Source organism: Piliocolobus tephrosceles, chromosome 6 (assembly GCF_002776525.5).
Source record: "Piliocolobus tephrosceles isolate RC106 chromosome 6, ASM277652v3, whole genome shotgun sequence".
Lineage (NCBI taxonomy): Eukaryota > Metazoa > Chordata > Mammalia > Primates > Cercopithecidae > Piliocolobus > Piliocolobus tephrosceles.
In genome coordinates, this window is record NC_045439.1 from 47,475,593 (window position 1) to 47,491,530 (window position 15,938).

The following is a 15,938-nucleotide window of genomic DNA, read 5'->3' on the forward strand; positions in this document are numbered from 1 at the left end:
TGTCATATAAATGCCCATCTTATCCTAATCTTTCTAACACAGAGTATCATGTTTATCAAATGTTGACTATATAAAATATTATCAATTACAATTACATCTTCTTTTTTTTTTTGAAACCTAGTCTTGCTCCTTTACTGAGGTTGTAGTGCAATGGTGCAATCTCAGCTCACTGCAACCTCCGCCTCCCAGGTTCAAGAGATTCTCCTGCTTCAGCCTCCTGAGTAACTGGGATTACAGGCGCCCACCACCATGCCTGGCTATTTTTATTTTTTTATTTTTAGTAGAAACAAGGTTTCACCATGTTTGCCAGGCTGGTCTCGAACTCCTGACCTCAAGTGATCCGCCTGCCTTGGCCTCCCAAAGTGACAGGATTACAGGCGTAAGCCACCATGTCCAGCCTTACATCACATTTTATTTTCATTTTATTCATTCTTAGTAGGACTGAAAATTATTTTATGAATCTACTACTCATGTGGAGTTCAATTATATGAATTATCTGCTCACTTATCCTTTATTCTACTGGGTATCTTAGATTATTTGTCTCTAATTGATTTAAAAGAGCTCTTTTAAAAGTAAGAATTATTTCAAAGGTTTTTTTTGTCTGTTTGTTTTAATTTTATGATGTGTTTACCAGGCTGAAAATTAGAATTTCCATATAGTAAGTATGATTTAAAGATTTAGTGTAGTATCTTAAACTGGCAGAACTAGAAGGGAAAAGATACACATGTGTGCATGTACATGCATGCACACACACACACACACACACAATCCTGTTATCTATCTTACTGCCTGTCCCTGTCACAACTGTTACCACCCTCTGAGTGTCTCTGGTTTCTATCATGGCTTATTTTCCACATGTTTAATCTGATCCCCTATCTGATGGCCTCAATGTTGGTAGAGACAATTTGCCATGGCTCTAAGCATCGCTTCACACTCTTGCTTGTTATGCCAAGATTGTAAGGTATTGACTGCTCTTTACCCATTTCTCAGTGTTGTGTGTGCAGATCTTCACCTGGATGGCCCCACTGGTACTCTAAACTCAACATATCCAGAACTAGACATATTCCCTTCCCCTCACCCCCACAAAACTAGCTATTATTTTTCTGATTTGTATATTTTTTGAGCTTGCTAAGAACTGTAATCACAGATTCATTTTGGACTCTCTAGCTCTTCACATTCTACTAGCTGTGAAATTCTGCAAATTCAACAACCATAATGTCTCTTACATCTATTTCTTCCTCGTCTTTCCTCCTCCTTCTCTACTTCTTTTCTTCTTTTTTCTCTTAACACTCCAATTCGTAGTCTCACAATCTCTCATTTAGATTATTCCTGTAATCTCCTGACTGGGTTTTCTTCTTCTAGCTGTTCCAAGTCAATAAACACTAACTCCAGATCACTATCCCTAAAGAACATTTCTGATCATATCACTTTCTTGCTCAAAAATTTTACAGCTCTCTGTTGTCTATAAAATACAGTCTATATTCGAGACCCAATTGACCTTTCTAGTGTTAACTTCCAATATTGCTATATATACTCTATATTCCAGTCAAATGACAATGCTGGTGTTATTCAAATATACCCCTTGATTTCTCACTTCCCTGTGTTTGTACATATTGTTTTCCCCTTCTTAGAATGCCCATGCCCTGCTACCCAAAAGATCTTCCCACTAATGCTTGTTCAAATTCTGTTGACACTTCAAAGTTCTTATCAAATATTTCCTCTTGAATTTGACTAATACAATTTTGTTTACATATCTTCTTAAGGGACTTAATCTGCCTCATTCTATAGCTTTTTGGTATTTTTATATTTTTGCCTGAGTAGAATAATGCCTACTTTAATATTTATGAACTCAAAGTTATTTATATAGTAAATTTACCTATCTTTCTTCAATATTTTCTAGGGGATGTGTTCGAATATGCACCTTCAATCTTACACTGTCAAAATTATAAATGTCACCTTTTAACCAGCATTATATGTGATAAATATTAAGTCCCTTTATTTGGTGGTTTCTCTTTCTTTCATGTTCTTGACAAATGTTTATTGAGATTTACTACAGGTCCAACACTATGTTAAGGATTGTGGATATAGCAATGAAGAGAACAGGCAAAGTTCCTGTACTCAGAGAGCTGGTATTCTAGTAAGGGATGTGCCAAGAGGAAAAATAAAACAGTGGCAAAGTGATAGCGAGTGCTGCAGGTTGGGGAGGGTTGTGAGGGTTTTCCTATTACACTTAAATTGGGAAGGAAAGGTGTCACTTAGAACATAATATTTTGACAAAAACCTGAAATAAACGAGGAAATGAGCCATGCAGGTATATGAGGAAAGAAAATTCCAGCAAGTGCAAAGGCCCTAAGATTACTGTGTGCTAGGTATATTCAGACTAGTGTGGCTGAAACTGGACAAACGAAGGAGAGAGTGGTAGATGCTACAGTCAAAGCGACAGGTTGAGGGTGGTGGGGTGGCTAGATTAGGTAGTCTTATGGCCCATTATAAGAAATATCTTCTACTCTGAAAGAGATGAGAAGCCAAGGGAAAGTTTTAAGCAGAAGGGTGACTTTTATCTGACAGATTTTTAAAGGTTCCATCAGGCTTCTGTGTGGAGAACAGATCTATAGTAGGGAAAGGACAAACAGGAAAATTGTTAGGAAGCTTTTTTTCATTAATGCAGGTTAGAGATCATAGTGTCTTGAATCAGCCTGGTAGTGATGCAGGTGGTAAGAAGTGATCAGACTCTGGACATATTCTGAAGGTGCACCTGATTGTACTTGCTGATGGATTGGATGAGGGTATGAAGGAATAAGAAGAGTCAAAAATGACTATAAGGATTTTGGCTTAAGTTACTGGAAGAATGGAGACTCCATTTAGAGAGGTGAGGAAGACTGCAGGAGAAGGTCTGGTAGAGGAAAAATTAGATTGCATTAAGATATGTGTACAGTTCTGGAGAGCTGTCAAGGAAAGTAAAGGTACTAGTTTAGAGTAATCAGTAGACAAAGGGTATTTAAAGTCTTAAGGCATGGTGAGACTATTTAGAGAATAAATGCAGACAGAAATGAGAAAAGATGTCAGTACCGACCAAGGGAAGTCCATATCTTACATGCTAGGAGAGGATGAAAGAACAGAAACTGAAGAGATGTAGCCAGAAAGATTAGAAGAAAACTAACAGAAAATGGTATCCTAAGAGCCAGGTAAATGGTTATTTGTTTGGTTTCAATAGTGTCAGATCATTAAGGCCAATGTGGTCAGATGACTTTCAAATTTTCTGGAGCATCAGCCCAAAATAATGAACTTATTCCTTAATGGGGGACATTTTAGTATAGTTTCTGCAACACAATGGTTCATGATTCAGGATGATAAGTAAAAATTATTCCACTTAAACATACCTTGAAAGAACATACTTGGTTACCAGAAAGGTTTAATCTTTCCAGTTGTTCATTGGAGTCAAGACATCGACCTTTAAAAAATAAGATGAAAAGAATTAAATTTATTATTTTACCTTCTGTTTATGTTCTGTCATACTTCTGAGTTGTATGTAGCCATCATTTCTTGCATATAAACAGACTGATGGTACCATTGTATAATTAGTAATCACTGATTAATGAGTAATATTTTCACAGGTTTCAATATGCTTTGCAAATATATCACAGAAAAAAGCCTAAAAGAAAAAAAAATCTAAGCATATACTTTTTATATTGATAAAAAATGATTATAGCATTATCTCAGATTCCAAATGAAATAGTACATACCAATGCTATTTATTAGATTTCCAGCAAGGTTGAGATCTTTTAAATTCTTCAAAGTTTGCAAACCCTAAAAATTTAGACAACATACAATTTAGAACAAATAATTAAAATTAACATTTACAAATCATCTCTGATTAATCTGGTTAGTTCTCCAGGTGCTCTGAGCACAGGGTACTTTGTGCATCACAAGCACAGAAGGAAATGAGTGCCTCCAAGAACCCACCTTTGTTCTCTATACTGGAACTTAGAATTATTGGAGGAGGGAACAGGAAGCGGAGTAGAGAAGAAAAAAGGAGGAGTAGGAGGAAAAGAATACATCACATAGCGTATATTTATAATCTTAGGCAAATTATGTAACTTCTCTAAACCTCTTTTTTTTTAACCTTCGAAGAAAGAGTAACAATGCCTTACCTTTTAGGCTTGTAAAGAGTAAAGAAAGTAATGTATACAATATCCTCTGTACCTTATAAAATGCTATATACATGTTAGTTCTTTTTGACAATAATTGTACTAGTCATGAATAGTTTGGCCTTTAACCACAATATGATCTTGAACATTGCGGTTTAAACTCTACAGTAGTAACTGGTTTTACATATAGATAATTGAAATTATTATCTTACCTCAATATTTTTAATTGTATTGTGGTTCAGCCAAAGAACCTTCAATTTGATTAATTTCTCTAAATTTTCTATTTTGGAAATTTTATTAAAATATAAATATAGTTTTTCCAAATTTCTACATTCCTGAAGACCTTCAATTTTCTGTAAAAGAAAAGGAGACTGAATAGTGTTAGTTTATGTTTTGCTATTAATCCTTCCAATAAAGTAGGTTTCTAAGTATATTTTCTTTTAAATATCATATTTTATTGCAAAATCAATATCCAGCAAAATGAACTGTTTTGAAAGAAAAAATATATTCCATGTTTTCCACTTAAATACAACTATTTTCAATTTTGCATGTTCTCTTTAAATTTTAATCAACTCTATATCTATTTATATATGGTTATGATTATATTTATCATATATAATCATATATTTCTATATTTCTATATGGTTATTATTATAATCATATAGAAATGATTATGATTATATGGTTATGATTACAACCATGTAAGCACATTATAATCCTAATGCACATACAATTTTGTGGGACTCTTTTTAAATTAAGACTAAAATGTTTTCATAATCCTTCAAATTATATTTAATAATTATGGAATATTTCATTAAGTTTATAATTTTCTGAAAAATTACCTGATGTATGGCATATTTATGTTTCAAATTTTTAGTTATAAATAATGCTGCAACAAGTAGCTTCATGCATATGGTTGTTTTCTGCTATTGAGTTACTTTTTGTAGGATAAAATCTTAGAGTAGGGACTTCTAAGTCAAAACGTATGCCCCGTACATTTCCGTGATGGCTCTGGATGTTTTGCAATATTTCTTTTCAAAATAGATGTTATAATTTCAACACGACCAATAGTGTCTAAGTGGACCAATTTTATTACTAAGTAATACTGGCTATGATTTGATTTGATTACTAAAAAGTAGAATATGTTTATGTTTTAATTCCTTATTTCTGCTTTTCCTTTGCACAAATCAATTTATTTATTTATTGAACTTTTATTTTAAGTTCAGGGTGCATTGCAGGTTTGTTATTTAGGTAAATTTCTGTCATGGGGGTTTGTTGTACAGATTACTTTGTCACCCAGGTATTAAGCATAGTACCCGTTAGTTATTTTTCCTGATCCTTCTCCCACCCTCCACCTTCAGTAGGCCCCAGAGTCTGTTGTTCCCCTCTATGTGTCCATATGTTATCATCATTTAGCTCCCACTTCTAAGTGAGAACAGGTGGTGTTTGGTTTTCTGTTCCTGTGTTAGTTTGCTAAGGACAATGGCCTCCAGCTCCATCCATGTTCCTGCAAAAGGTATTACCTTGTTCTTTTTTATGGCTGCATGGTATTCCATGGTGTATACATACCACAGTTTCTTTATCCAGTCTACTACTGATGGGCATTTAGGTTGATTCCATGTCTTTGCTAGTAAACACTGCTGTAATGAACATACACGTGCATTTGTGTTTATGACAGAATTGTTTATATTACTTTGGTTATATACCCAGTCATGGAATTGCTGGGTTGAATGGTATTTCTGTTTTTAGGTCTTTGAAGAATCATCACACTGTTTTCCACAATGGTTGAACTAATTTACATTTCTACTAATAGTGTATAAGCATTCCTTTTTCTCCACAACCTTGCCAGCATCTGTTATTTTTTTGACTTTTTAATAATAGCCATTCTGTCTTAGTGTGAGATAGTATCTCACCGTGATTTTGATTTGCATTTCTCTAATGATCAGTTATTTTAAACTTTTTTTTAATGCTTGTTAGCCACATGTATGTCTTCTTTTGCAAAGTGTCTGTTCATGTCCTTTGCCCACTTTTTAATGGGGTTTTTTTTTCTTGTAAATTTGTTTAGGTTCCTTGTAGAGGCTGGGTATTAGACCTTTGTCAGATGCACAGTTTGCAAAAATTTTCTCCCATTCTGCAGATTGTCTGTTTACTCGGTTGATAGTTTCTTTTGCTCTGCAGAAGCTCTTTAGTTTAATTAGATCCCATTTGTCCATTTTTGCTTTTGTTGCAATTGCTTTTGGTGTCATCATCATGAAATCTTTGCCTGTTCTTATGTCCAGAATGATATTGCCTAGGTGGTGTTCCAGCGTTTTTATATTGGGTTTTACATTTAAGTCCTTAATGCATCTTGAGTTTAATTTTGTATATGGTATAAGGAAGAGGTACAGTTTCAATCTTCTGTATATGGCTATCCAGTTATCCCAGCACCATATATTGAATAGATGATCCTTTCCCCATTGCTTGTTTTTGTCATCTTTGTCAAAGATCAGATAGTTTTAGGTGTGTGGTCTTATTTCCGGGTTCTTTATTCTGTTCCATTGGTCTATGTGTCTGTTTTGTACCAGTAACATGCTGTTTTGATTTGATTTGCTTTGATTACTAAAAAGTAGAATATGTTTATGTTTTAATTCCTCGTTTTTATTTTTTCCTTTGTACAAATCAATTTCTATCCTTTGCTCATTTATCTGTCTTAACCCATGCCTTATGCATATATTTCAATGAATTATTTTTCTAAAGCCAAAGAATTCAGAATAAAATATTTCGTGTAAGGTTTTATGTTTACACTTACCTCTATGCAGCACTCAGCAATCCAAAGTTCTTTAAGTTGTAAACAAGGCTCTAACCCTGAAATTTCTTTTATATCTTGAGCAACAATGGTAAGACTCGTTAAATTAGGAAATAATGATAATCCGACTATACGAGGATACCCTAAGAAAAACATCTCCAACTTTGATGTATCTGATCCTTCTTGTCCAACCATCTCATAAGATAAGCCATTGCACAAACACTGTTTTAAAGGAAAGAAATTCGGTCATTACCTATTTTAAATAATCAAAAGATTACTTTTACCATTAGAAATTATAAATTGTCAATTGCACTGATGCCTTTTTTGTAATCTCATGAGAGAAAGTTATATCACATATATGATTATTCTCTGCTTCCAAAAGTCACTAGGTAGAGGAAATCACTAAGTAACCCTTCCAGCTCTAGAAAGGAGCATAAAAACTTTCCATTTTATATTACTGCAAATGTTATAAAAAGAAATTTGACTTTGACTCACCAGTTCTTTAATTATTTCTTCTTGGTTTAGGTTTTCACTTTCAATCATCTTCCATTAAAAATAGTGATCATAACATTATAACTGTTAAGGAAAATGAAAAAGTGAAATAAATATTAAAGTCATTGTCATTCAAAGTTGAAATAGACCTTAAAGCTACTAAGGTTGAACCACCCAACCGTAGTTTGAAATCTTCACATAGTACATTACCAAGTATCTGTATAAACTCTCAGGGGGTTTTCTGTTAGGATGTTATTTTTTATTTTAATTTTAAATCTCTCTTTCCATAATTCCTTCCCTTTTGTTGTCAGTATACCTCCTTGGTATAAATTTTTTTCCACAAGATGAGCCTTCAATACTTGAAGAAAATGGTCATCTCTCATCTACACTCTTACCTTACTCACAGTTGAAGTTGTTAGTTCTCTCACTATGTACTCATGTTTCTCTCATTTGAACAGGCTCTGGTTGTCCTTTGTATTACACTGCGTGTCTAAAAGTGAACACAGTTCTCTAAATATACTTAGACTGCAAAGAGAAGAATCCTTAGGGCTTAGCAACATATTTGGCATAGTAATAAATATTTAAATAAATACTCCAACTTCTCCTTCATTCTAGAGAATATGAACCAATTAATACTCAAGTAGCTTCAATAAAACTTAATCCAACTTTCATAATTTGTGATATTTTCTGAATATTATTCCAGATATATACTATCTAAAAAATATAAGAATCCTGCTTTTAATATAATGACCTGACAAGGACAGATGTAGAAAATGGTATACAGTATAACCCCTTTCTTTACAATAGCAACTCCCCCATAGGCATGTGTGTATATATGTAAATGCATGTATGTGTATAATTATTGTCAGGAGAAAATATGGAAAGATATATACTAAGTTGTTACTATGAGTTTCCTTAGATGCAGGTGAAAGTTGTTGTGGCTAGAATATAAATGTAAAGCTGGATGGGGATAGATCCAGGCAAAAATGGAAAAGAAAAAATGATACTTTTTAAAAAGCAAGTTTAGAATTGCCTAGTTTGAGTGTATAGACATTTATTTATTATTTCTACCATGGGTACACATTTGGACTGTTTCCAGTTGGGGGTTAAATAGTGCTTCTCTGAACATTCTGTCATACAGGTCATAGCTACAAATTTCTTTGGAGTTTCTACCTAAAAGTGGAAAGAGAAAAAAACAACTATTGTTATTTGCAACGAGTGAGTTTCACGTAAACAAATGCTGAACAAAAGAAGAGACACGCAATGAGTAATACTGTATGACTCAATTCATGTAAGATTTTAAAACAAACTATAGTATTAGAAGTTAGGATATTGGCTACCTTTCAGGGAAGAGCAACTAAGAGGAGGCAAAAGAGGGGCTTCTAGAGTGCTCATAATGATGTATTTTTTGATCTAGGTGCTGGTTATGTTCAATTTGAAAATAAAGTTAGATACCTAAGATGTGTGTGATTTCTGTATGTATGTTACACTTCAATGAAATTCTACCTAAATTTTTATTTTAAAGGCAATTTATATGCTTTTTTATTCATTTCTGCAAAATTATGTACATGTGCTGGCATATACATAAACTAAAATGTTAAGAAAAAAGATGATGATTTGAGTCCATGTATTGACCTATCTTCCCTCCCCAAATCCCACTAGAATGACTACAGAAATATGAAAACAAGAAAAGAATATAGCAGTGCTACAAAAAGAGCAATGATTGCCAGAAGTATTGAGAAAGGTCTTTAAAAATGACACAGACAACATCAGAGCCCATCAAAACAAACCAGAGTCTGTTCTCACACTGCTAATAAAGACATGCCCAAGGCTGGGTAATTTATAAAGGAAAGAGGTTTAACTGACCCACAGTTTCACATGGCTGGGGAGGCCTCAGGAAACTTATAACTATGGCAGAAGGGGAAGCAAACCATCCTTCTTCACAAGGCAGCAAGAGGCGGGATAGAGCTGAGTGAAGGGGGAAGCCCCTTGTAGAACCATGAGATCTTGTGAGAATTCACTATCACAAGAACACATGGGGGAAAGTGCCCCCATGATTCAATTATCTCTCCCTAGTCTCACCCTTGAAATGTGGGGATTATTACAATTCAAGATGAAATTTTGGGTGGGGGCACAGCCAAACCATATTACAGACCAAAATTTAAGGTACCAGGGAAAGAAGTTTCACAAAACTATTCTTAAAAATCTTCAAATTGAGAGAAGTCATTGGGAAAGGGGTAGCTGTGTATTATACATAAGGGACCAAATCAAAGGAGTTTGAGAAATGTACCAGAAAATTGCACACAGTCTGTATTTGTACTCATGCTTTGTAAATTGAGGACATTGTCCTACCATGCTGAATGCTATGGTTTAAATGTGTCCCCTTCAAACTTCAGGTGTTGCCAATATGATAGTATTAAAGAGGTGAGCCCTTAAGAGGTAATTTGGTCATGAGGGTTCCTCCCCTTCCAAATGGCATTAGGTGCCCATTTAAAGGGCTTGATGGAGAAAGTTCATCCCTTTTTTGCCCTTCTGACTTGGCCATGTGAGTACATACTGTTCCTTCCCTCCAGAAGAGGCAGACTTCAAGACATCATCTTGGAAGCAGACACCAGATGCTAATGCCTTGATATTGGACTTTCTAGCCTCTAGAATTGTGAGAAATAAATTTGTGTTGTTTTTAAATTGCCCAGTTTCAGGTATGTTATTATAGCAGCGCAAAATGGACTAAGACACTGAGTCAAGAAGGAAGGACGGGACCCCAGCTAGCACCACAAAGAAAAACACAGTCAGTAAATTATCCTAATACATTGGACTCTGTTCATTCATTCACTCATTGTTAATATTCATACTGAAGGCATAAGACAGAACCCCAGACAGAGAATGACAGGGGTGGGAGGAAAGAGAAGATCAAGACCTTATCCGATGATAATGTGGAATCTGGGCAAAGAAATGAAGGATATAAGGGAGTGTGAGTGTGAGCCATGTGGGAATGTAGAGAAAATGCATACAGGTGAAGGAAACAGCAAATGAAAAAAAAAAAAAAAAAAAAAGCTGGGGTGAGGGGCAGTGAGAGTATACGTTGCATATTTGCAGAATAGCAAGGAAAATTATGTGTCTGGAGTACATTGAAAGAAATAAATAATGGTAGGATGTGAGGTCAAAGAGGTATTTCAGGGTCAAATCATGTGCTATCTTGTAGACCTTTATGAGGATTTTGGATTTTATTATGGTAAGATGAGGTCCTCATATGAGGATTTTGAGTGGGAGAGTAACATGAATTGTCATAAGTATTAAAAAGATCACTCTGGCTACTATGTTTAAAATAGATTGTAGGGTTTGGAGCAAAAGCAGGGAGACTAGTTAATGGGCAGTTGTAATAATATAAGTGGGAGAGGATGGTGATTGGAGTAGGGTGGTGGTAGTGGCAGTGGTGACAGTGGTCAGGTGATGGGTCTATATTGAAGGAAATGCTGTGCATTCCTTCCCTGCTTCCTATTGGCAATTGTGTCTTTATTCCATTCTTGGACAACCTCAGGATATTACAGCATAGGCTGTGAGAGAAGCCAGTCAAGAAAGCAACCTGAAAGAATTTGGAAGCTCCATCAAAGGCCCACACATAGATGCAGGCCACAGTCTTACCTCTCCAGATTTATCTGAATGGTGCACCAAGTTAAAAAAGTGTTTTGCAGCACCTCTACTCATGGGAAGAGAAACCCTTATATACTGGATTAAAGTCTGTGATTACCAAAGGATAGCCTAGCTGCCCACCACGACACAAAGGGCAAAGTCTTCCCTTCAACGCTCCAAATTCACCAAATGGTGTTCTAATTTATCTTGCCTTTGTCCAAGATATCTATTGTAGAAGGAATTAAATCATTCTGTTATATTCGAAATGATCACATACACTGGGACCTAATTTTGGACTTTCTAATCTGTGTTTTTCCTTAGCTCTGTCTATTCCTGCACCACTATCTGTTTTTGTTTGTTTGTTTGTTTGTTTTTTAAGACGGAGTCTTGCTCTGTCGCCCAGACTGGAGTGCAGTGGCGCAATCACGGTTCACTCTTAGCCTTACCTCCAGGTTCACGCCATTCTCCTTGCCTCAGCCTCCCGAGTAGCTGGGACTACAGGTGCCCACCACCATGCCCAGCTAATTTTTTTTTTTGTATTTTTAGTAGAGACGGTGTTTCACAGTGTTAGCCAGGATGGCCTCTATCTCCTGACCTCGTGATCTGCCCACCTTGGCTTCCTAAAGTGCTGGGAGGCGTGAGCCACTACACCCTGCCATATCTGTTTTAATTACTGTGATTTATATTGAAAATTCCCACCTCATGTTCTTTTTTGGCAGTTTCCTGGATATTCTTCCATATTTTTTTCCAAATAAAATTTATGATTATTTTGTATTTAGTTTTAAAAAATTCAGTTGGGATTTTGATTGAGGTTGCATTGTGAAGATTAATTTAGGGAGAACTTCCATATTACAGTTTTGAGTAATCTTCAAGAACAAGGTATAGCTCTCCATTTATTTAAGGAGACTACTTTTCCTTGGAAGAAACATATGCCCATTTGGGATACAAATCTTACCTCTCACTTCAACTTATTTTCTCTTCATCAATGCCCTTATTTAGCAGAAAATCTTATTCTAATTCAACAGCTAATTAGAAAAATACAATTTAATTATAAAACCCCAAATTATATAAGTTGCATAACTATTTCTGAATTGCAAAGATGCTAGACCTTCCTGGTACTTACAAGTCTTGTATGCTTTCTCCAGTCACAAATGGACTCAAGGGTTCCAGATGAAGTTACTGAATTCATCAAGAGGTAAATGTCCTGTTGGTCCTTGTAACCACTCTCCTGCTCTTTGAAGCTCTTTCAGGGCCGGCCCATTTAAGAGGCTAAAGGTCTTCTCTAGTTCCCCCACAAAACCAGAAGCCACCAGGAACTTCTATAGCTTTTACACCTCAAAATGCATATCTTGGATTAGTCTTTCCACTTTGGATTGCTGCTGGAAAATTTCACCTAACCAGCATGGAGTTGAAGTCACTACAAATGTATGACCTCTAACTTCAGTTAGATCTTCAGCAACAAGTGTTTTATATTTTCCTCTCCTAGGAGAGTGGGACTAGAGACTCGAGATTCATGACATTACTGACTATTCTAAACTTTCACCACTCTTTTCAAGGTCTTTCTCTCTGTCTCAATAGATGATCTTGACCCCATTTTCATAGAGAACAGTGGTGCCATCAAATGTGTGTTTCTTATTTCCTTCCCCTCAAACATGTATTTTTCTTTCCCTTCTGACTCATCTTAGTAGGTGTTCTTCCTTTTGTCCAAAACAAATCCCTTTTCCTATGTATTGATCCTGTCCTTATCTGTTTCTTTCAGAATACTGCTGTCAAATTTTCCTCTTTCATTTATTCCCAAATTTCCTTCTCAAGGATCTCTTTTATTTCTGTATATAAATATTAGGTCTTTCCTATGTTAAAAATCTCTCCTATGTTCTTCTATAAATAGCTGTTTTTAGATACCTTTATGGTAAACCTTTTAGATAATCATTAGCAACACGTCACTACCTGCATTCCGTCCTGTATTCACTGCCGTCTGGACTGAGGACACCTAAGACACTACAGCATGTTTTTACCAAGGTCAACAATAACCTTCTAATTGCCAAAGACAGTGGACATGTTTCAGTTCTCAACTTGACCCTGACATGGCATCTGACAATGCTGATGACTCTCTCCTTTAAGTTTTCTTCTTTGGTTCAACTTTTCTCCTTGGCTTCTCTCTACTTGTTATTTCAAAGCTACTTTGTGCTTTTCTTTTTCCCTCTTTTTTTTTTTTTTTTTTTTTTTTTTTTGAGATGGAGTCTCACTTTGTTGCCCAGGCTGGAGTGCAGTGGCACAATCTTGGCTCAATCCAACCTCTGCCTCCCAAGTTCAAGTGATTCTTCTGCCTCAGCCTCCCAAGTAGCTGGGACTACAGGCGCACGCCACCACGCCTGGCTAATTTTTGTATTTTTAGTAGAGATGGGGTTTCACCATATTGGCCAGGCTAATCTCGAACTCCTGACTTTGTGATCCACCCGCCTCAGCTTCCCAAAGTGCTGGGATCACAGGTGTGAGCCACTGCAGCCAGCCTACTTTGTGCTTTTCAAACCAATTATTTTCTTAATCGTGAAAAATCCTTCTTTTCTGTGCAAAAAAAAGAAAAAAAATCCAGCTGCCCACATGAAAAAGCTCCATCTGAATGTGCCAAAGGCATCTCAAATTCAGTGTGTTACTGTGTTCAAAACTGAACTCATTATATTTTCCAACCAGCCTCCTTCTCCTAATGTATACCTTCTCTTGAAAAATAACACCACCATTCTTCTATTGGTTGAGCTATTATCCTCAACCAATCTTTGACTCTATCCCGCTGGGTTCATTCACTCATTAAATCCTTCTGCACATACCTCTTAAAAGTCTGACCACATTTTTTTCCTTCTCCTCATTCGAATTGCTTCTGCCTTGGTTCAGGCCCTTATCACCTCACCTTAACTGGATGTCCTCCCTGTAGTCTGTCTTCCCTCAAGTTCATCCTCTGCACTACTGTGACAGCCTCCTGAAAGGTAAATCTGCTCATGCTTTACCCCTTTGGAAGCTATTCATGGTTTCCATGCTCTGACTCCTGCCTACCTCACATGCTCATCAACCACAACCTCCACAGAGGACCCTAGGTTCAGGCCACAACTATCGTTCTCTGGAACTGAATGGGATGTTTCTGTACTTTGGCATGGGCTGTTTCCTCTTCCTAAAATGTTCTTTTCCCTTGGCTGTATGGCATACTCCATACTTCCCTAAATATTTAAATCAACACTCTTCTCTCTGAAGACTTCCATTCTCTCCGGTAGTATTATAAGCATTCTCTTTCTTGTGATTCTGGTTAAGGCTTGCACATACTCTTATGTATAGCACTTGTCACACTGTAAAGCAGCGTTTATGGGCTTACATGTCCCTACTAGGTTACATGTTCATTGAGGGCAGAAACTATGAACCTATCACAACTTCACTGCCTGGCACATGCTAGGTGTTAAAAAAAAAATTGTTTAATGGGTTAATTGTCATGCCACAGGCATATGGTATAATTTAAAGACATAATTGTTCTCCATGACCAGAGTACAATGATAGAGTATAAAGGACCATGTTTCTGTCTGCCATGAGAGTTGGTTAGGGTGTTATTCCGAGAAAACTCATTTTTTTTTTTTTTTTCTGCCCAGTAGAAGTCCTGTATGGGTCAAATTATTTCCTCGTTTGGGTATAAAAGGATCAGAATCCATCAGTTATGACTGATGGTCCAAATAAACCCCCTACACTCTCTAGATGAGCAGTGTCAGGTTTGGTCAGGGAGCATTTGGTTCTCCGAGCCCAGAACCTTAACTGGTGCAGTAAAGGCTGCATGGCTGGCTGTAGGCCACCCTCCCTTTCCTTCTCTTGAACTTTGTTCTGGTACCCTGACTGCCTCAATAAAGCCACCTCACTGTCTTTCACCATTATCATCACCATTGCACCATTACAGAGTTCCCTTGACCTCAACTTTGCTTCACTGGCGTCTTCCTCTTGGTATGGCTTGGAAGGAAAAAGAAGGGATCAAAGACTCCCGGGGCCCTGCTTACAGGTGATGTACGCCCGAAGGCCACCAGGTGAGGGATTCTGACCTTATCAAGAGACAGGATGGATTCCAGGGCAATCCGATTCAAGTCAGAGTCCACTCTGACTTCCCAATCCCTGTCTTGCAGCAGCAGGCAGGAAACCCTCTCCCGCCCCAGGCCTGGTGTGTACAGACTGCCTGTGGCGGTTGCCTCGGTAACCGGCTCTCCACCTCCGGCGACCTCCGGGTGGGGAGGGGGATAAAAGGGGCGGGGAAAGCGGAGGCCGACCCGGGTCTGCATCACGTGGTGGCGGCCTCCAACCAATCAGCAGAAGCAGGGGTCCAACCGGAAGACCACCCGCTGGGGCTCCAGGGAAGTGGGAGGGGGAACAGCGGGAGCCTCTCCCTCGCAGACTTCTCTGTAACTGCGCTTATCTTTCCACGTGCTTTCGTCAGTTCGCGGAACGTGACTGAAAGCAACGCGTTATGGGCAAGGTGGTGCAAACCTATTCCTTGCCTCCTCCAGTCTCGCTCTCTCTCACTGAATATCTTTGACTCTCGGGTCCTGGAAATCCGGAGCCTCTCTGACCTTGAGCCCCGAGGGCGTGGCGCTGTGATGTCACAAGGTGGCGTGACAGCCGAGACGAGCCCCGACCCCCAGCGCGGCATCCTTCCCGCAGCCAAAGGTGGCTGACCGCAGCCGGAAGCCGCTGTGCGCCTGGCGAGCCGAGTGGAAGGACGGCGCCGGCAAACGAACGCCCAGTGCGGTCCGGAGAAGAGAGGGACCTTCCAAGGGTCTTCTAGTCTTTCTCGGACAGGCTTTTGAGTGCCTTTTAAGCATTCCAAAATGTTCAGGAGACAACAGTTGTTTACAAAATAAAGT

The 15,938-nt window shown here is 37.6% G+C and overlaps 1 protein-coding gene across 1 annotated transcript in view; it reads right to left on the reverse strand.

The window, feature by feature from the left end:
* Positions 1-15,673, reverse strand: part of LRRC9 (leucine rich repeat containing 9) — a 141,735-nt gene extending 126,062 nt beyond the window's left edge. The window contains exons 1-6 of the mRNA XM_026456290.2: positions 15,503-15,673; positions 7,429-7,509; positions 6,937-7,155; positions 4,361-4,501; positions 3,744-3,807; positions 3,381-3,451 (exon numbers count right to left, since the gene is read on the reverse strand). Of these exons, the coding sequence (XP_026312075.1) occupies positions 3,381-3,451; positions 3,744-3,807; positions 4,361-4,501; positions 6,937-7,155; positions 7,429-7,476 (543 nt within the window). The 5' untranslated portion in view covers positions 7,477-7,509; positions 15,503-15,673. The remainder of the gene's footprint in view (positions 1-3,380; positions 3,452-3,743; positions 3,808-4,360; positions 4,502-6,936; positions 7,156-7,428; positions 7,510-15,502) is intronic.
* Between the last annotated feature and the right edge of the window lie 265 nt (positions 15,674-15,938).